The sequence below is a fragment of the Pecten maximus genome, chromosome 18 (assembly GCF_902652985.1).
Source record: "Pecten maximus chromosome 18, xPecMax1.1, whole genome shotgun sequence".
NCBI classification, from domain to species: Eukaryota; Metazoa; Mollusca; class Bivalvia; order Pectinida; family Pectinidae; genus Pecten; species Pecten maximus.
Window position 1 is genome coordinate 138809 of NC_047032.1, and position 22245 is coordinate 161053.

Sequence of the window (22245 nt, forward strand, 5' to 3'; positions counted from 1 at the left end):
TGAGTGTCAGGAGTCCTTTGAAAAGCTAAAAGGGCTCTACATGAGTCGGCAGTGTTGGCGTACCCAAATTTTGATCAGCCTTTTATTTTAGACACTGATGCCAGTGAGCATAGCTGTGGGGCAGTTTTATCCCAAATTCAAAATGGTAAAGAAAAAGTTTTGGCATATTTCAGTACCACTCATGCCCCGGCTGAGAGTAAATATAGTACAACCCGTAAGGAATTGCTCGCAGTTATCAAGGCAGTTAAACACTTTCGGCACTACCTTTATGGGCGGGAATTTACCATCAGAACTGACCATGCCTCTTTAAAATGGTAGGCCTCATTTAAACAGCCAGAGGGACAGGTAGCCCGGTGGATAGAGTATCTCGAGACATTCCAGTACAAAATTGAACATAGAAGTGGTAACAAACACACCAATGCGGATGCCTTGAGTAGAAGGCCAGGTGCATGTAGTAGCCTTGTTTTTGAGGGTCACTGGACACGGACAGAGGTCAAACAAGCTCAGAGCGAAGACCCCACATTAAGAAAAGTGATTGAATTAAAGCAAGAGGGTACAGGGAAACCTGGGGGCGTCAGACTGGAGAGTCTGAGTTCTCCGGTTAAACTGTACATGGGACAGTTAGAGCTCAAAGACCGGAAATTGTATAATACCCGGACCCAGGAGTCGTCTTCACTTTTGGTAATATCGCAGTCTGAAGTCCTACAAAACGCGCATGACGCGCCGACTGGTGGGCATTTTGGAACAAAAAGAAACCTTGAATCAATTATTACAAAATATTTATTGGAACGGAATGCGTCGGGATGTCTCTCGCTTGGTCCGGTCCTGTCGGGTTTGTGGGGCGGGGAAAAATCCTGTTCAGACACGTAGGGCTCCGCTAGTAAACATGGGGGCATATGAACCCATGGAGAGGGTGGGGATAGATTTGCTAGGCCCCTTCCCCCTTACAGAACGGGACAACCGATATATCTTGGTAGCAGGGGATTACTATTCTAAATGGAAGAGGCCTACCCCCTGCCTAATCAGGAAGCTAGGACGGTTGCTGAAGTACTTATTAGCAAGTTTTTCAGTAGATTTGGTGTGCCCAGAGTGTTGCATTCTGATCAGGGTCCGAACTTTGAATCCAAACTATTCCAGGAAATATGTAGGGTGCTGGGGATGTGAAAAACCAGAACCTCTCCCTATCACCCCAGTGGAAAGATTCAATCGGACGCTGATAGGGGTGTTGCGTGCCTATGTTGCTACAGACCAAACAGATTGGGAGCTAAGGTTACCCTTAGTTACTATGGCCTATCGTTCTAGTGTGCAGGAAACTACATGCACTCAAAACATGCTGGGGAGGGAAATAAACATCCCGCTAACTCTGATGGTTGAATCTCCACCTAGTACTCCCGCCCCTCAAAACATTTTTGTGGAAAAATTACAGACCAATAGTAGTCAGGACTTTGACATTGTGAGAGCCCATGTCCAAAAACAACAGCGTAGACAAAAATTAAATTATGATACAAAGGTCCATGGGGCTGCATTCGAAGAGCGTGAGAAAGTCTGGCTTCATACCCCGCGGGGAAAAAGGGGATTAAGCCCTAAATTGATTAATTATTGGCAGGGACCTTTCCTCATCAAAAAAAAACTTTCTGATGTAAACTTTGTCATCTGTAAGTATAACCTGATGAAGGGGGGAATGGTAATGTGGGTTTCTTTGACCCCCTCTGTCTGACGGACGAGGCCCCACCTTGGGAACCTCCAGGGAGGGACCCAGGTGGGTTGTCGCCCACTGAACTGAGGGAATTGGGGACAGATAATCCTTTAGAGTTGGATCCGGACGAACCGGAAGTGAGTTCAGGGGGATGCCCAGCCCCTCGGGCCGGGGGACTTCGGAGGCGTCCGCCCGAATGGATGAGGTCTGGGGCCCATGACCTCACCTAATCACAATTTTCACTTCCTGTAGTGTAGGATATTCATCATGTGAGAGAATGTTTTAAGTCATAATTATACAACTAATAGATTATTTGTTATTTACTTTCATGTAAAATCCTGTGTTGCTGGCACCCCCTCTGACCTGGGGGAGGGAACCACGGAAGAGGACCCAGGCCCCTGTGACCATATGGAGCTCCAACAAATGACCGCGCGCGTGGTAGACTTACCCGGACATAAACACTCGGCTTCCAAAGGTACCATGATCATGACCTTAGACAGCACATGGCGTTTGATCAACTGATGGTGCATGTGAAATAACCACATAGGAATTACATACAAACTTTTACTAAATACCTTGGACGGCCGCCAGGGTTGAGCTGTATGGTGGTGGATGTGAACACAGGACATTGGGGTAGTCAACTTTGCCCCCTGGTTGACCGTGGAGGACACTGAGTCGACCCCTAAAATTCCTTCCCTTCCCCAGGAGGTGTGTCAGTGACTTTATAAACAGTAATACCATGGACAGTAATTAGAGTTGTACTACTTCAATAATCTGAATGCAAGGAGTATGGTAATGTATCGAGGTGAATTGTACAAATTCTATTCCTCTTTTTTTGTAGGTACAATTAAACATGAATAGACAGGTAACAGGCAAGGTGGCCATTGTGGGACATAGTTTTGTCAACCGAGTTGGGGGGTTTGGTTTGGTTTGTTTAACGTCCTATTAACAGCTAAGGTCATTTAAGGACGGCCTCCCGTGCGTGCGGCATGTATGCGTGTAGCGAGTTGGGGGGGTTGATGAAGACTAACAGTGATGGGCGCTATAGGGAGAATTTGGGATTGAGGGGAGTGGAGGTAAGGACGTATGGCAGGTCCGGGGGAGGATATGGGATGTAGTCGGATTAGTGGACACAATGATTGGGGAGGGATTTCGGCCAGGGGTGGTTATTTTACAAATTGGGGGGAACGACCTAGATTCACGGGGGGGGGGGGGGGGGGGGGGGGGGGGTGGAAACAGTTTATGGCGGCATTCAGCATGGATTTGGATAAGTTGGATAGTTAGGGGGTGGCCCGTGTTGCGGTCATGAGGGTATTCCCTCGCACCCGGTTTCGGGCAGTGACTGAGGTGGAATATGGGGCGCGCCGGGCGTGTCTCAACTTTGCCATGTCCCTAGAGCTCAGGGACCGTGGGCAAAGTTGGGTCGCCCGGAGGCTGCTGAACCCAACCGGGATGCGAAGGTATTTTCATGAGCTACAGCACGTGGCCATCAGGGAGTTGAGGAAGATTTAGCTTGGGGGAGTGGGGGGTAGACATAAACTGGATACTGGAGGGGGGAGGGGGGAAAGAATTTTTCAATAGTTGGTGTATTGGGTCACTTTATTTGTAGTATTCTCTGTAGGTGATCACTTAATTTATTATTTACTAGGTATCGGGGCTCGATCAGAGATGACGGGGGGGGGGGGGGGGGGGGGGGGGGGTACAGTCTGGGTATTATAGATTAGGTGTTTTTTTTTTCCTTAGCTGGGAGGTCACCGGTTTAGGGTTGTCCCTTTGGTGGCTAGAGTTGATATGACCAACACTGAGAGGCAAACTCAACCAAGACACTCCCTTCCCTAAATTGTTCGGGTGGGGTTTTTTTGGCACATAGGTTAGTGTAACCGTTGCAGGAGCTCTGGTCCTTGTGGCTAGAGTTGATATGACCAACACAGGGTATGGACGACTGCATGGTTATTTATTATATTAATATTGGCGTTCGCGGGCGTTACGCCGGCGTTAATAACAGTGCCAATTGATTTTGCTATAAAATGTAATACGCAACTCAGTGAGACGGTACCAACATCGCCGTTGTCGTCTGTCTGCCCTCGCCCGTCCCGCAGTACCGTCACCGGCGCCCTGGCAACCTTCCGCCAAATCGCGGCGTCCGCGTCACCCCTTACGCCCACAATTTCCCGGCGTCCGCGCCAAACCCACGTTCTGCTGTTAGCGGCGATCCCAGAACGTCTGTCCAGTTCAACCCCAGCAGAAGAGAGAAGGACCCGTATTACTGGTACCCCGACCTTATATACCCGAGTGTAACCTGACCAATAAGGTCGTACTCCCGTATAACTCCACAGGTATGCTACACATGGTTACATTGCACGTGCTTCGTCAGTGAATCTAATTCACAGTCTACAATACAATACGACACGCACAAATGACTACAGGTAAATCCTACACGAGTAAGGAACAATTATCAAGTGTACAGGATAACGACATAAATACAATTAAGCAATAGATACTGTAAATAAAACAAATTATATTACAAAACATTACATATATATATTAGGTCATCCTGCACAACATTGGTGTCAGAGTAAACAGGTACATTTCATTTTAATATTGTATAAGCAGGGCCTTTACAGCGATTCACTTAGTGATAGCTATTTATAGCTGCGCGTTTGTGTGATAGCCCAGGGCCAGTACAAGGTTAGCTGTGTTCATAGGTTTTGTTTTGAACGTGGGCTCGTACATTGTGTCATATCAGATGATAATGTATTCCGAAATTGTTCATATAGCTCCCCGCACGGGTGACGAACTTGAGAACATCATTGCCGAGATTGACGCCCTTATGGTGTTGATTAAGCACCGGAAATCCTCCTCGGGCATCTCCCCTAATTCAGTCATCACCTGAACAAATGCCCACACCTAAACAAATGCCCCTTAATTTGGATTGGGATAGCGCGGGGGCAGAGTCCTGACATGATAAGATTTAGAAGGAGCTCGATGTTTTGAGGGGAGTTTCTGTTGTATAGAGTCACTGGAGGGGGTTACCTGTCAAAATGAAGCCTCTGAAGGGAGTCCCTGATTTGAGAAGGCCCGAGAAAGGGACTTTTGTTGTATAGTGGCATCGGAGACAGGCTTCGCATGTGATGATCCAACGGATAGGACCAGGTATTAGGTCTCGCTACTGCAGTTGTGGCTTTGAGTGTTGCCTATTGATCCGTGCTGTGAAATGGACCGTCCAAGCTAACGACAAGGGTATATTTCGGCTTTGCAAGTACCATGAGTTTTTCATTTCTGAACCTCTTGATACGGTTATCAACGATGTAGTTAGTACAGTAACAGGTCAGACTTGCCAGATCATCAGAACCTGAACGGGTGTCCAATTAGGTTTGGCTTTAGAATCTGGTGCTGTCATGCTTGTAGTGTCCGCCTGTCAGTCTATTGTGACTCGAGAGAGCATTCGTTGAGGAAAAGAGGAAATTGTCTCGAACTCGTTATTGATCATGATTCATGGCCAGACAGCAAATGCATGCTCTCATAGTCCGAATTTGGCTTCATACGAAGGTCGGTTCTGTGTGGCGCCCTCTTGCGTAGATCATATCAGAGGAGCTGTGCTGCGCTTGGGTTGCTCATACTTCAAAGACTGCCCTGCAGTATGCCGGCTGGCGTGCTTGGGGCTCCGCAAGTAGTCCCTATCCAGAAGGACCGTGTGTCGCTGTCGGTTCCTTCTGGAATCGAATGTCGTATGCGTCTCTGTTTACTATGGTGAAGGGTTTGCTGTATTGAATGAGGGTCGGGGTCCTCTCGGTAGTTGTCATATAGACTGGGACTGGTAGCTTTGTTGCAGTGTTCCCTTTTCCGCATCGGATGCGCTATCAGAGGGAAGTCGTTTGTTGTGGCTGACCCTAGGTACATTGGCGACGGTTATGCTATACCCAGGTCATGATGGCCTCGGACATTTGAGGTGCGTAGATGATGATGGTCGTCTTTCGGCGATGTGCATTGTGTTGGATCCCGCTGATCTGGAAGCAGCACCCAAGGTAGTGATCTCGGTTTGCCAGTGCTGCACGGATCACGGTCCTATTGTGAATCTGGGAGAAACACTCCTCCTGGGGAATGTTTTCGGATGGTCTGCATTCCTGCAGAGGACTTGTTATTGGTTGGACGGTTGCCCTGCCTGTTTCCCCTACTTTGCGAGTACATAGTAACTTGCCGGTTGTTTGAGGACGTCATCCGAGGTTCGGCAAGATACCTTTTTGGCTCAATCGGAGTTTATATTCGGCCGTGCGTGACCACTATCGGTGTAGCTAGTGTACACCCGGTCAAGCTTGTACACGGACGTATTTACGTACCTCACTCACGTGATCGTAGACTACACCTGCCAATGTCCTATATTGTACATTGTATATAATATATATTTGGTCATCTTGCATAACAAAATTGATTACTGCAGGATTTTTTATGATTATAATTGGTTTGGTTTGGTTTATTTTGTTTAACGTCCTATTAACAGCTAAGGTCATTTAAGGACGGCCTCCCGTGCGTGCGAAATGTATGCGTGTGATGAGTGCGCATGTGTGTTTTGGGAGGCTGCAGTATGTTCGTGTCAAGTCTCCTTGTGATAGGCCGGAACTTTTGCCGATTTAAAGTGCTATCTCACTGAAGCATACTGCCGAAGACATCCAGCAGCACACCCCACCCGGTCACATTATACTGACAACGGGCCAACCAGTCGTCCCACTCCAAATATGCTGAGCGCTAAGCAGGAGTAGCAACTACCATTTTTAAAGACTGGTATGTCTCGGCTAGGGGACAGAACCCAAAGCCTTCCTCACAGCGGCGAACGCTCAACTAAAGGCCAAAAGTGAGGCATTGTCAATGGAGACATTAGGAAGAAGAAAGTTAAGAAAGAAGAGAAAAGATAAGATCCCAAATTTAGTCGCCTCTTACGATCATGCAATGGGGGCAGCAGGTACAATTCTTACATACTTTCTTCACATACTTTACTATATATACATGCACAGGTATAGAGTACAGTTTTGTGAAACCTCTGTATATACATGAACATGTATTTAAAGTGGTTATGATATTATAAAGGGTTGTAATATAAGAATTGCGACCCATCAAGTTATCTGAATGCAGGTACATATATATATACAGATCACAGCCACTTGTTTCAATAGCTTGTCCAACTTGTCATATATATATCGTCTTAGACTAAGTATGACCTTAACAACAATGAGTTAATAAATTATAACCCCTCTATGGTCATGCCGAGGGGAAAATATGTACATTTTGTATATTACATTTGGCCTTTGGTACATTGGGCCTCAGCATGACCGAGTAGGGAATATATGATTGAAACAAATGTCTGGAGGTCTGACCTCTTCCTAATTTTCTGTTGTAATTATAGGTCTTGACAACTCTAAAGTGTTCCATATATTTACTTCCACCATTCCTAGTTTTATTTGATTCATAACTATCTTTTACACGATAGCATGCAAGCGCAGGGACTTTGCATGATTTTCCACATAAAAATGTATATAAATGTATGGACCATATTTTGGAAAATCGTGCCAAGTCCCTGTGCATGCAAGCTATAAGTTTCAGAAAGCTATAGTCATACTCTAATTGGCCAAGCGCTTTATTGACCAACAGGGACTAGCTGGTGTCATGACACATTGTACATTTATATAGCAAGTATTGTTTGTAATGAAAATGTATATCATATGTGAATATTGGTTAAGGAATTGTCCTTAGTATGTACCTTTGTAAAATCATGTTCAAATGCACATGCACATACATGTATGATCACAGAATAACTCATTTATATTTACTAATTGTCATCACATTAGACAATGAATTTCAAAATACCCTACACACATGCAATACTTTAAAATTAGTTAGTCAGATTATTGAAACTCATGAAATGTTATATCAGAATTCGAATTTGTTCTTCATGTTTGAACTTGTATATTTTACATAAATCTTGATTTATTTTCAGTGTTCAGTCCAAGGTGGAGAAAATGTGTAGCAACCAGGGAACAGTGCCCCTTGAAATTAGTATTTGCTATGACAATTCATAAGGCTCAGGGAATGACATTTGATAAGTAAGTATTTATATCTCTTGGTCTTGAAAAAACAGAATGTCACTTAAGTGATACAACAGGGACTTTGTGGCAATTTTCATCATTTGAAAAATCGTGCAAAGTCCCTGTGAATGATACTGATTTTGATTTGGTTTTGTTTATTTTGTTTGATGTCCTATTAACAGGCAGGCCCGGGTCATTTAAGGCCTTATCAGGTTTAATCTTGAAGGTAGAAGAAAGCCAGAGTACCTGGAAAAACTATGACCTATTGATCAGTACGTGGCAACTGCCCCATGTGGGTTTAAAACTCAAAGGAGTAGGATTGAATACAATCAGTGTATTATCACAATGAATTATGATATTGAAAATCAAACTCTTACAAAATAATGATTTGTCAAATCAGTGGTCACATATTACAATTACAAAATATGTACATTTTGTGCAAATATTTTAAGTAATTATATTAGTTTATTTGACTTTGCTTTGTACAATATAGGGACATCAGCAACGTTAACCCTGTGGTCCATCTATGTGTTTTATTTATTTGCTTCTTGACATATATAGCTATGATCATCTGGGATATGTTTAGTTGAAACTTGTTTATGTTGAGCTTTTATTATTAATAATGATGTTTAAAACCTGCATCACTTATGGCTTGATTTAAGGTAACAAATTCATAACATACATGCATAATGTCATTATTATTGTGGAATGTAATTCCAAAAGGCATCATCCTCAGATAACTTTAAAGTAAAATTTTGTTTGGTGCATTCATATATATATACAATGTGAACAATCTGATTAAAATCAGCTGTTTATCTCACAGGGACATGATTTTCCTATGATATATGTATGGGACTATCATTTGGAAAATCATGCTAAGTCCCTGTGGTTTATCTGCTCATCTCCATTACATGTGCATAGCATATTTTATTAATTTATCAGTTTATTTTAATCAGATTACATGATATCTTAGTTCTGTGTAGTCATATTGTCTGACTTGTACAAATAATCTTAGGTTTATATAAAAAGTGAATCGTATAATGTTTCCCAGAAAGGGCATATGATATACACTTTCAATGCTTTTCTTTGTACTTCAGGGTGGAAATTGATTGCAGACAAATATTCAAGGCAGGACAGCTAGGAGTGGCCATGGGAGGAGTGAGATCAGAAACAGTTGAAAAGTTGTTGCGATATGGGAGATAATCCATGAACAGAGGATACTTTCTATATATAGAACATCTGTGGACTCTTCAAATTCATTAGCTTTCTGTTTGGGTGACTTGTAACATTGTAGCTATATATATAACAGCATTGTCATGCAGCTAGCCTTGTTCATAAATATTGACTTATAAATTAAGGTCTGTATAGTGTTGGAAAACTGGGTGCCTCCTCACATTTGGGGAGTTAACCCTATCTGTATACAACTCTGTACTATGTATTTAAATCAATGTTATGAGCACCTTCTTTATAATACTCTGTATAACTAGGTGATCTGAACAAATGATCCTCATTTAGTTCTTCACACATGTTTAATTTGGTGACTGGAGATGGTCTAGGTGATGTTGTTTCATGCATGCTACATATTCAAATCTTGTAAAAAATGTTTTACAATAGGAAAGCAAGAGAGATTGCCATTGTGGAATGCATGTTAGATTTCCAGAAATTAAGTAATATTTTATATATATAGGTTCTTAAAATTGTTAGTAGTGGTTCGTTTGTTTTGCTGTTGTCTGACTGATATTTTGTAAGTTAATCAAAGATAAGCAAAAATCGAAGATTACATTTACCTTGCATGTCTGTATGGAAATAGTTGAAATATTAAATGTATCAGTATGTACAGTCATTAAAAGTGTCATATGTAGCAGCTGTATGCTGGATGATTATGATGTTTGTCTGATTAAAAGGGCATGGCAGTGTGTTATGTTCAAATTAAAATGTTATGCAAATGGTTTATTCCTTTAACTTTAATCGAAATTCTCCTCTCAATTTCTGCAACAGAACAGAACAATATTTACTCATGCATATAAAATAAGAACATGTAGGTAACTGTTACAAGAATTTGTTCCATCCGTGGGCAATTTTTGGAAAATGAAGCCTTGATGTGCCCCTTTGCCACCCTAAACATTTTTGCAGGCTCCTGTTGTGATAGTTATGGTATATTTGTAATTATGATACAAGATAGTATAATGGACAATCTGGTCCCCACCCCCGCAAACAGTGTTTCAGGTCCCTATGGTAGTGTTTTTATTAACTGTTATTATGGTACAATGTACATTGTGTATATATATAAAGTAGACAATCTGTTTCCCTAGCAAAGAGTTGCATGTCCTTGTGGTGCAGTGTTTATTAACCTTTACTGTATTACATATACACAATGTAGTAGCTATATATATCAGAACATGGTAATTGATTTATCTTATTCAAGAAAAAAAAAAAAAAAACATCATGGCAAACGTACTACCAAGATTGAAGGAAGTCATCAGGGGCGGGGAAATGAATACGTTTCCTATCATCTTAAAGTCAGCTCTCGATTACTTAAAAGAAAATGGACAGGGCGAGTATCAGCTTCGTGATGTCGAGTTTTATTATAGAGGAGAGAGACTAGATATGACATCCCCAGCTGCATCGAGGAGGTTATTGAATGTAATAACCCCTGTTAAAGCCGGAAGAGTCGCCACCTCCGACATGGTATTAGATTATGGATTCCAACCGTACGAGGAAATAGAAGAATTCACCGGTCTACTTGAGCTGATCATGGGGATGTTTTATTACATCAGAAAACGACGAGTAGCCATAAAGAAGTCTGATTTTTTAGGCGTCACAAAACAAAATTTAGACAACGGGACAGCAGAAATCATCATCAATAGGCACTGCATGATGAACAAGAAGATGGTATACACTGTCCTAGTTCACGAATTCAGCCATTATCTGGCTGGATTAGGACATGGGCACAACGAACGATTCCATCACATCTGCATGTCCCTGACGTCTCTAGGACAAGCTGTGTATCCAGACTCCATGACGGAAGCCCCTGTGTCAGCCAAATTTTCCTTGAAATATGAGGAAAGATTTTTCTGTCGAAAAAATACTACAACGGCCCTAAAGGGCCAACCAAATCTCTCAAAAAGCTCCAGTATCACCTCGAATTTTACGCATTCTTAACCATATGGTTAAAAAAACAAAGTTTGTTTGTTTTCAGTTTCATGGTTTTTGATAGGTTTGTAACTCATACTAGTATGTTGATTAAAAATTGTTATATTTATACAGATTGACATATATAGATGTATAGTTTTAATACAATGTCATGAAATAGCGCAGTTTAAAAAAAAATTATATATATACGCTTATATACAATACCTCCCGTCATACGAGTCTTTCATCGTAATTAGTTTATACCATAAAATATCGTGTATGCAGTTTACAAAATATCTAATTAATGAGAATATATTTTCATTTAATCACTTACATTCATACGAGTCTTCTCCCTTTATTACACGCCTCTAAGGTAAAGTCGAGCGTTAATTACAGGTAAGGTCCACGTCGCGGGTATGACCTATTATCAACTAATCGCCCGCTGGCGTTTACCGGTTACGACTGATCGATTAGAATGATAGGTACTGTTCATAACGCGTATATGTAAAACTTAATATTGTTACATTTTGAAATATACGTTATGATAGGACAACATTAGAACTTTATAAGGTCGTATCTATTGGAGGCGGATACAGGTATTGTTCACTGATATGAACCATTTATCATGGTAGTTATAAACTGTCATTGGTAAGAACCATTACCTCTACTTATGATCGTTTTAATTTTTTTTGGACATCGAGCGCTTTACGGGATTCACTTTCATAACTTTAACTTTCATATCCCAAACATTATGTTCATAACGCTACCATAACCCATATCGCTTTTATAGGATTAATGCTTGTTCTTAAGGCCCTTTTCTTCATGATTGTTCTTCAGGCCCTCTGGGTTAAGACCCTTTATGTATTTGTTCTTAAGGCCCTCTGGATTAAGGCCCTTTATGTATTGTTCTTAAGGCCCTTTTGTATATCCCAAACATTATGTTCATAACGCTACCATAACCCATATCGCTTTTATAGGAATAATGCTTGTTCTTAAGGCCCTTTTCTTCATGATTGTTCTTAAGGCCCTCTGGATTAAGACCCTTTATGTATTTGTTCTTAAGGCCTATTATGTTCATACATCTCGAATTAAGAACTAAACGAAAAACAACATCCTTTACTACTCAATATCTACGTGTAATGAAAATCGGATTAAATGTGTACAAAAGGAACAGGAAAAATAGAAGGGTCATCAGTCTCTGGTCCATCATCAGAAAAGCAGCAAGCAAAGAACGCCTAACCTCGACTACTCGAACTTCATTGATTATGATATTTCTCCATATCAAAGGAATACAACAAATACAAAGGTATGTATCAAATTATGTTTTTGTTAATTTTTTTTAAATTCATTTATTCATATTGTAATTACATTATTTTCAATTATGACTCAATATAATTTTTAATATTGATTGACTTTAATATTAGTAATATCATATGTGTTTTTGCGTTTGCAGAAGTTTTGCATCTGCAGTACAAACCGTTGTAGAACACGGATTGATTTTGCAAAGTCTGGATTCCACACAAGATTCCCCAAATGTGATCTGTCGATCCAGTAGGTGGTTCGAATCCAAGGGGGACTGCCTAAGAGATTTCGAGACCTACAAAGGGGCTGAGGAAGGAGCATGTGTCCTAAAAACAAAGGAAAGGCGTTTAATTCAGAGGAACCCACTAGAAGAGGAAAGTGCTCGGGAAATGGCTGACAATTTCTTGGATATTGTCTATGTTGAGAATATCCTGACAAAACTGGACAGTGTGGTTGACAGAAACTGTCAGGGGTGTGCAGTGGAATATCCCAGTCAGGAACGTCACGAGTGCCGAATGGATTCAACAACAGACAAATTGATCAAGAACTTTGACGAGAGTTTGGACTCAATAGAAGACATGCATATCATTAATGGCTACACCGACCAGCTACAGTTGCGAGGATTACACCCAATATAAACGCTCAAATACAGATGTTTAAGTTGGCTACAAACTGTCTATAAAAACAATGAGTGGAAAGCTAAAATGTCTGAACCAGTGTCCGTAATATATACCGGAAATTGCATTGAGTGAGGGTTAATCCATGACTATGACTATTCATATGTTCACAAATTTTTTTTTTATTTATTTCTTTGTTTATAAATAAAACAAAATGAAAACTACATTGTGTATCTGTATTTTAGAAATTACGTGATTATCTTAAACACATATGTTCAAATCAACAATTTTTTTTATTTATTCTGATGAAGACAGAGATGACTGACGACATAGAAAAATACTTGCGGTCTTTATATTATGACCCAAAAACTAGTTATAAGGGTGCTCAAGCACTATTTCGACAAGCTAAAAAGTTATTGTTAGTGGAATTGACGATCAGTGGGACATCGATTTAATGTGTCGAGAATATACAGACATATAACAATGATATTAAATATCTGCTTTTAGCAATTAACATTTTCTCAAGGTATTTATGGGTGAAACCATTAAAGAACAAAAATGAAAAACTAAGTCGATGCAATGGAAAGTATTTTTGCAGATGGCAGAATTCCGACTCATATCCGGTCAGACAAAGGCGGTGAGATAGTGAATAAAAACGTACAAATCACTTCGTTACTCAGAATGAAACTAAGGCAAACTATGCCAAAAGAGTATATAAATCATTACGGCGGTCTATGTACCTATCAAAGACAGAAAATTTAGTTACAGGTAAAAAAAAATACCTACAAAACGTTTCCGCTTTTAAGTCGGATCTTTTGTAAGGATATCGCATTTTCCAGAGGGTTTATCAGCAAAGTGGAGTGAAGAATTATTCAAAGTAGATTTACATTATCCACGCAAAGGTATATCGGTGTATCAGATTGTTGACTTAGCAGGCGATCCCGTTATAGGTATTTTTGATCAGAGTGAGTTACAACGTGTTACCAACATAGACAGACGATCAGACAATTTGGAAAATATTAAAAAGCGTAAATCAAAAGGGGAGTAGAGTATTTTGTACGGTGGTGAGGTTATCCTAAGCAGTTTGATTCCTGGATACAGAACAGTGAAGTAAGAAATACATAATTGATACATACATAATTTTAAAATCAGACGGTAATCAAGATATGTTTCAAGAACATTTACCGTTCAACTTTGTAACTCAGTTAGCATTGCCATTGGTGTTGGACAGCGAATGGGAAAAAGACATATCTCGAAATGTAAATCAAACGAAATCTAGCATATTACGTTATTGATATGTTTTGATGTCGCAATCATGATGTATATGCATATGCATGTTAGCACAGTAGCTGTGTGTTCATATACTCAATCTGTTTGTAACTGTGATGGTTTGGTTTTGGTTTATTTTGTTTAACGTCCTATTAACAGCTAAGGTCATTTAAGGACGGCCTCCCGTGCTTGCGACATGCATGCGTGTGGCGAGTGCGTATGTGTGTTTTGGAAGGCTGCGGTATGTTCGTGTTAAGTCTCCTTGTGATAGGCCGGAACTTTTGCCGATTTATAGTGCTACCTCACTGAAGCATACTACCGAAGATACCCAGCAGCACACCTCACCCGGTCACATTATACTGACAACGGGCGAACCAGTCGTCCCACTACAAGTATGCTGAGCGCTAAGCAAGAGTAGCAACTACCATTTTTAAAGACTCTGGTATGTCTCGGCGAGGGGACAGAACCCAAAGCCTTCCTCACAGGGGCGAACGCTCAACTAAAGGCCAAAAGTGAGGCATTGTCAAGGGAGACATTAGGAAGAAGAAAGCTGTTAAGAAAGAAGGTAAGATAATATCCAAAATTTAGTCGCCTCTTACGATCATGCAATGGGGGCAGCAGCCCTACCTGCAGGGCCATTGTAACAGTGAACTCGTCTTCTACATACTATACATTTATATATATCTAATGCGTATATGACACATGCCCCTGTGCATTAGTATTGAATGCATGTTATTTATCATTAAATACCTTTGTAAATGATATTTGACGATTTTTAGCAACATGCTTTTAATTTTGTGATTTTCTTTTCTTTTCTTCCAGGTTATGAACAACAAGCGTTTTATTTCATTTCCAACAAATTTGTTCCGAATCACTATCAGTGTCTGATACACCAAACACGGTATTTTTTTCGTGATAAATTATACGCTCTCTGATTTTCCTTCAACAATTCTGATACTGATTCTTTTTTCTTTTGACATTTTTTTTTTGTTTCTGCACAATTGGCGGCAGTATATCCTCATCGGAAGAAGATGACAGGGCCATCGCAACTGCCTTTCTCTTTTGCATCATTACTGGTTTCGATGGACCAGCCTCTGGCACAGGTCTCGTAGTCCCAGTAGTTGGTCTGGAGGTATTCTTGGTCTCTAGTTTCCTTACACAGTCCAAATTCCTGCTTATTTGAAATATGAAATAAAAAAAAAAAATCACAAACTCTTCGACTTAATTCACAAATATATATACATATTCACTTGTTTTATTTTTGTTCAATTTAATTAATAAGTCTTCATTAACACTTGATGACATGTTGAGTCAACGATTCGTCTTGCATATGGTTAAGTATTATAAAATGTACATTGTATACAATACAATTTTAAATCGCCTTTCGTCATTGGTCCATCGACCGTTCGTAAACAATTCTTGTTATAGCAGTTTAAAAAAATGCCAGATATATTTTTTTTTAAATATCAAGGTTGAGATTCTGAATGGGCACCAAACGACGGCTTAGTGTTATGACGGACCGATAACATATATTTCAAACCAAATGGTTTATGAGAAATAGGATCAAATTATTGCTGATATATAAACCTGATTTCAATGTCCTCAATACTTTCCGCTTGTTTCATAAGTTTCGACAGTTTTGCCGACAATCTTTCCCTTAACTGTCTTATTGTACTATTGTTGTACAATGCTCTGGCAGTTTCTGGCAGTAAATTTAAATTTCCCTGCATTTCTTCAATAATCTCGCCCCATGATGAAGGGTGTACTTGAAAAGCTCTTGTCAACAAGAGAATCTCCTGTCTGCCTATCGGGACATTCCGCGTTTTTTCTTTTTTCAAGAATACTTTTAACCTTAAATATTACAATACGGAAAGGGTTATTAAAATAAATTTTCTAAAAAGGACACCCAAAGTGAGAGCGAAATTGTCCCTTATACGGAGGTGTACTGTATACACAGGTTGACTATATACACAGCAATTTTTTCTTCGTGTGAATTTCACGTAAAATGTTTTTCACGTTAAACTTTTCATGTGGAATTCACCTGAGGCAATATTGCCTATGTAGTAAATCGCATGGAATGACGAGTATGTCCTTTATAGAAAATGCAAGTGTATTCTATACAACTTTATAACCTACAGTCGGTTTGACTGTATATTGACGAAAACAGTAAATTTTAATTGGCAATTATTTATTTGTCAAATAACCGTGATACGTTCACACTCGTGTTCACAAATTCTGTGAAAGCATACAAGTAATACACGTGCTAGTCTGTGTATACACGTGTTGTAAGACCTTTGATTTCCCAAGACACGCCTCTGCTCAGGTGACGTATTAGTATATTTTTAAACAAAAACATCATTTCGTCATTAGTAGTGGATATATTTATATAACTTTTTTTGTATTTTTTTTTGTTTTTGATAAAAACATACCTTGTGTCGAACTCATGTTGTTCTCAATTTATGGACAGCACGTGTAAATAGTTACCAGGTCAACAGGTGAATGCGCGAACAGGTAACAGTACAAATGGGCTTCAGTGTAGTACGGTGGCTCAGCGGGCCCTAAAGATCAAGGTACATTATGCAAAATTGTGCGTCCAGAGTCCGTCCGCCAACGGTTTACTTCTCGAAACCACCGATTAGAATTTAACCACTTTACCAAATTTAGTGTAAACCAGCCTTAGGTAATGTGAATTCTTATTGATACAAATGAAGGGACTGAAAATTTGTTGGTTCTCGACTTTTTAGGCAAATAATAACAAAATACAAGAATTAAGGTACAATGGCTTGTGTATCGTGTATAATATGTAAATTGTGTTCCCGGTATATGTAGCATGAATTCTATATCACTTACTGAGTATCATGTTAAGATATGAATTGGCTATGTAGCCAAAAGTTTAAGATTTCTGACGATTGGTTTTGGTCGTTTTAAAATTAAAAATGGTTACGTATCCATATTTCCCCAGAACATGGATCCAGCACATGCTCGAGCCTTGATGTTAATCCTTCGTGTCCGTCCACCTGATGTACAAGAATTTCTCAATGTTTTGGCAGCTCTGCTGATAATTATCACAAATATACCTAATACAGTCAACTTGGGTTTGAGACATCGACTTTTCGGAACGGTACAAAATGTATGGCTGGGCCGGGATGTATTTTCATTATTTTCTCAACACCGTATCGATTTTTTTTGGAAGTAACAGGCGAAACCCCCGAATCTATGATGGATATGATCAGGGATGTATCACCGGGATTTCGAAGGGAAGCAAACCACGTACACTGCCTGTCACCACCAAACCAAATCTTATGTTTTTAATATGGTTACGATCATATCTATCCGTGAAATTTTCTATCTCTTTTATTTGAAATTTCTTCGTCCACTGTATCTAGAGAACTGAATACAATTAGAACAATAATGTGGGATATCATTGCGGATACCATTGTGTGGCCGACGCCCCAGGAATGGTTGGACATGCGCGGGAACTGGTCCGACCTACCGAACGCTGTCGGCGCTATAGACGGAACTTCCCAAAGACTATACCGGCCAAGTATCGAACCACAGGCTATGGTCATGTGCATTACCATTGTATACATACAATGGTTAAAGTTGACAATGAGGTATATTAAGATTCGTTAGGAGTGGCTTTCTTGGCCATACACCTTATTCACGGGAACGTACTTTCGGTTTCACCGCTTCGAAGCGCAGCAGGTGAGCAGACTACAGCTTCGTAGCTAGATTTGTTGAATTTGTTAAGTGCTACAATGTAGAAATGCCAAAGGGAAATATACATTGTTGTGTCCCTTTGTGTTCCAATGACACCAGATGTTGTAAGGAAGACATTCTTCTCCCGCAGGAAAATTATGAAGTAGAAATGGATTGTCAAAATACGCCGCGATGTTGGCCCAACTTTTCAGGGAAGGACGTCGATGTACAAGACCTAATTTCCGGTCCGGATTTGCTGTGTATTATGATACGATATTTGAATAGAATTGTTAATAACCATCCACATTACCTACGTAATCCATAAAGGATCACGATGGATATGATCAAACAACAATAGTATACCCGGCCCATATATAGCATGCGGTGACAGCCTCATCTAGTACCTGACCTACATTATGTATATATATAATTATCAGCTTACACATGTGTACACTCAACAATAGGCCTAGTACATACATGTGCAGGTCTTTAATTGGTAGTTAGCACTGTATACCAGTGATGTGTTATATATATTATCAAAACACAAATAAACAATTTTTGTTTGTTCATAGAAATATAATCAGTAGGAAAATTAAGTTATATATTTTTTTATCTGTAACTGATCTATCTGGAGTCATGCAGACACAGGCCTTGACTGGTTGCAAATGTGATCAAATTTAACATAAAATAATCTTGTATACTTTTTCCAGAATACAAGGAACACCCTTGTGTGCTCTGCCCATTTCTCAAATACAGAGATAAGAAAAACACTAGCTGGTAAGCGGATGTTGGTGAAGGATGCAGTACCCTGTGTTTTTCATTGGACAAAACCACCATCTAAGAGAATGGGGCCTAAGGAAAGACCTACGGTGTATGTAAACATTATTGTTGTGAAGATATATATATATTTATTTTCACTTTACTTTTTTTCATAAAATAATTAAGTATGCTAGTGCCATCATCATCATCATCATCATTTAATAATGAGATATATTTCAAAGCACTGGCACTTCCATGTTGTGGATTCTTTATCTTAAAATTAAAACAAATTTGTTTAAATTTGGTTGTCCTTGCTGTGTTAAAAAAATCTATTTGCAAAAATGCACACACACTACATGTATATAGTGTTATATATATCCATACTATGTGTAGTTAACAGTGTACATATAAATAATATAAATTACCAAATCATGAAAGGTTTTGTGTTCTAATTTAAGTTAGCTATCACAGATTGAACATGGATATTTGATTAAGGCAAATTTCATTATCTGATGAGAAAGCCAAATGAAAAAAATGTGATGCAAAACATGAAATGCTGAAGACCTATATTATTACATATGTGTGATCATGGATCATTACACTAATGATCGTGTAAACAGTTGATTGTTAATTTTATAAAATGTTTTTTTTTTTTGTCAAGTTCTGATGTCTCATGTTTGTATTTTAAAAGCCAAGATATCAACAAAGAAGAAACTGAGGCCAGGGAAGGTAGAAATTGTGCACTTGAGAACAAATATGAGGTTCCTGTGGCCACATTTGACCATGATTATCATGTTTCTCAAGCTTCAACATCAGCACAATTGGAAGCAGCACAGATGGAGGTTGAAGCGACTTCAACAGGAAATCCAAGCAGTAAAAGTGGCATCATTTGGGTTAGAGCATTTCAGTTCCAACGCTAGTCTTATCAACTTTTATACAGGGTTCAAAGATTATCCAACCCTTTTATGTGTGTTTGATTCATTGAACTGCCTACTCCATGATAAGCTGCCCTGCAGGTAGGGCGTAAGAATTGTACCTGCTGCCCCCATTGCATGATCGTAAGAGGCGACTAAACTTGGGATCTCTTATCTTTTCTCTTCTTTCTTAACAACTTTCTTCTTCCTAATGTCTACCTTGACGATGCCTCACTTTTGGCCTTTAGTTGAGCGTTCGCCCCTGTGAGGAAGGCTTTGGGTACTGTCCCCTGGCCGACACATACCAGAGTCTTTGAAAATGGTAGTTGCTGCTCCTGCTTAGCGCTCAGCAAATCAAATTAGGAGTGGGACGACTGGTTCGCCCGTTGTCAGTATAATGTGACAAAATCGGCAAAAGATCCGACCTATCACAAGAAGACTGAACACAAACATACCGCAGCCTCCCAAAACACACATACGCACTCATCAAACGCATACATGTCGCACGCACGGGAGGCCGTCCTTAAATGACATTAGCTGTTAATAGGACGTTAAACAAAATAAACCAAACCAAACCATGATAAGATGGACACAGATGCAAAATTATGCATCAAATGTGGATAAAATTAGACCTAAACATTTTAATGAGGAATCTTATTCATTTCAACTGATTGATCAGTTTTTCTTGTTTATGTGTCGTGTTCGCCAGGGATTTCCGAAACAGGATCTTGCCGTCAGATTATCCATCTCGCAGTCATCTGTTAGTCGAATTTTGATAACATGGGCAAACTTTCTTTGTTATATTAGGCGCCCTAGAACTTTGTTCTTCAAGGGAAATTATTCATAATACTATGCCAACTTGCTTCAAATCTACCTATCCTGCAAATCGAGTCATACTTGATTGTACAGAAATAAAAGTGCAGACTCCAAGTTCAAAGGTATCAAATTCGGAAATCTACTCGAGCTATAAAAGCCACTCCACTTTCAAGAGTCTTATATGTATATCTCCTTGCGGAACTGTTTCATTCATTAGTTCTTTGTATACCGGTGCCATATCAGACAAGGAGATTACAGTAAGGTCAGGTATCATAGATTTGATGGAGGAAAATGTTCAGGTAATGGCAGACAAGGGTTTCCTGGTAACAGATCTTCTGAAATCAAAGAAGGCACATATTGTAATACCTCCTTTCCTTGGATCAATGCCCTGCAGGTAGGGCGTAAGAATTGTACCTGCTGCCCCCATTGCATGATCGTAAGAGGCGACTAAATTTGGGATCTTATCTTTTCTCTTCTTTCTTTACAACTTTCTTCTTCTAATGTCTCCCTTGACAATGCCTCACTTTTGGCCTTTAGTTGAGCGTTCGCCGCTGTGAGGAAGGTTTTGGGTTCTGTCCCCTAGCCGCGACATACCAGAGTCTTTAAAAATGGTAGTTGCTACTCCTGCTTAGCGCTCAGCATATTTGGAGTGGGACGACTGGTTGGCCCGTTGTCAGTATAATGTGACCGGGTGGGGTGTGCTGCTGGATGTCTTCGGCAGTATGCTTCAGTGAGATAGCACTTTAAATCGGCAAAAGTTCCGGCCTATCACAAGGAGACTTAACACGAACATACTGCAGCAGAGGTCCCTTCGAGTGCGGTTCCAGGGCGAATCCCCAACAATTCTCATAGGGAAGTTTAGGCTTTTGCTGGAACTTCCCTCGAAAGGGCTAAGAGTTCTGGGAAAGAGGCTTAGCTTGATTGGGTTTTCCATATGGTGTTTGTACATGATATTATGCGCATGGCAGCCATACGCCATAATTCATCATGTACTATGTTCCACTCGACTGGTTGAGTACGACGCAATATTCTGAAATTTTCATCGTTCAGCTTGAAAATCATAATTCTGATTTAATAATCTCATTGTGTTTCCATACTTTAACAGATGAGATATCTTTTCTGAAAATTTTTCCGTTGAAATGGACACAAAAATATCAAAAGCCTGATTTCATTGACTGATGTGTGCAACTGATTTTGCTTTAGAACTAGCTGTCAAGCCAAGCCCATTACCCTCATATGTCAACTTCAGTTGTGTATGTTCTGATTCATAGGACGGAAAAACTAGCTCATCAAACGCATTTCTATTTCCATAATTTTTGCTCTGATTGTGTCAAACATTGTACCCTAAAGGGAGAGATTAGGTACATGTTAAAAAAGTCTCATTTGCAGGTCTAGGAGCAATGTCTTCACCTTCAAACACTCTTTGAATGGCAGGTAAACAATTAATGCCCTCCTGATTACGGGCAGTTGATTGGTGAGACAGCTGCCTGGTCAATGTCACGAGCACTATGCATTTGTTCTTGGGCATGTACCAAATTTGCTGTTGGACTTAATCTTGCTGGCTGTACATGGACGTATTGATGAACCGATGCACTCGATTCATTTTTAGCCGTGGATGGCCCTCTAAGTCCCTTTGCACTCAGGACCTGGGCCAATATACATAAAAAATCTTAAGTTAAATACTTAAGTTTGACTTAAGTTATACTTAACTATAAATATTTTACTTAGTTAAATAAAACTTAAGTTAGATCTTAAGTACTATTCATAAATGACTTAAGTATTTATTTAGTGCATACTTAGCTAAGTATAAATATTTAAGTATTTCATGTAGTTGCTATGTTGTGGTTAAGTAGCTGCGTGATGTTTTTCTTAAAACGTGAAATTTGGCGCCGACGTTCCGAATCCGAAAATGGCAACAGCAAAAAAGACGAGATGACCAAACTGGACAAAGGACGAATGTCTGG

At 39.8% G+C, this 22245-nt stretch overlaps 1 protein-coding gene across 1 annotated transcript; it reads left to right on the forward strand.

Annotated features, from left to right (window-relative positions):
* The first annotated feature begins 886 nt into the window (after positions 1-886).
* Positions 887-1926, forward strand: LOC117316923. The gene is made up of 2 exons (XM_033871699.1): positions 887-1535; positions 1676-1926. The coding sequence occupies exons 1-2, from the start codon at positions 887-889 to the stop codon at positions 1924-1926; spliced, it is 900 nt and encodes a 299-aa protein (XP_033727590.1).
* The last annotated feature ends 20319 nt before the right edge of the window (positions 1927-22245 follow it).

Coding starts and splice junctions, on each gene's coding strand:
- LOC117316923 (XM_033871699.1), top strand. CDS start 887: ATGGGGGCATATGAACCCATGGAGAGGGTGGGGATAGATTTGCTAGGC. Junction 1,536..1,675: donor TGGGGCTGCATTCGAAGAGC/GTGAGAAAGTCT, acceptor AACCTGATGAAG/GGGGGAATGGTAATGTGGGT.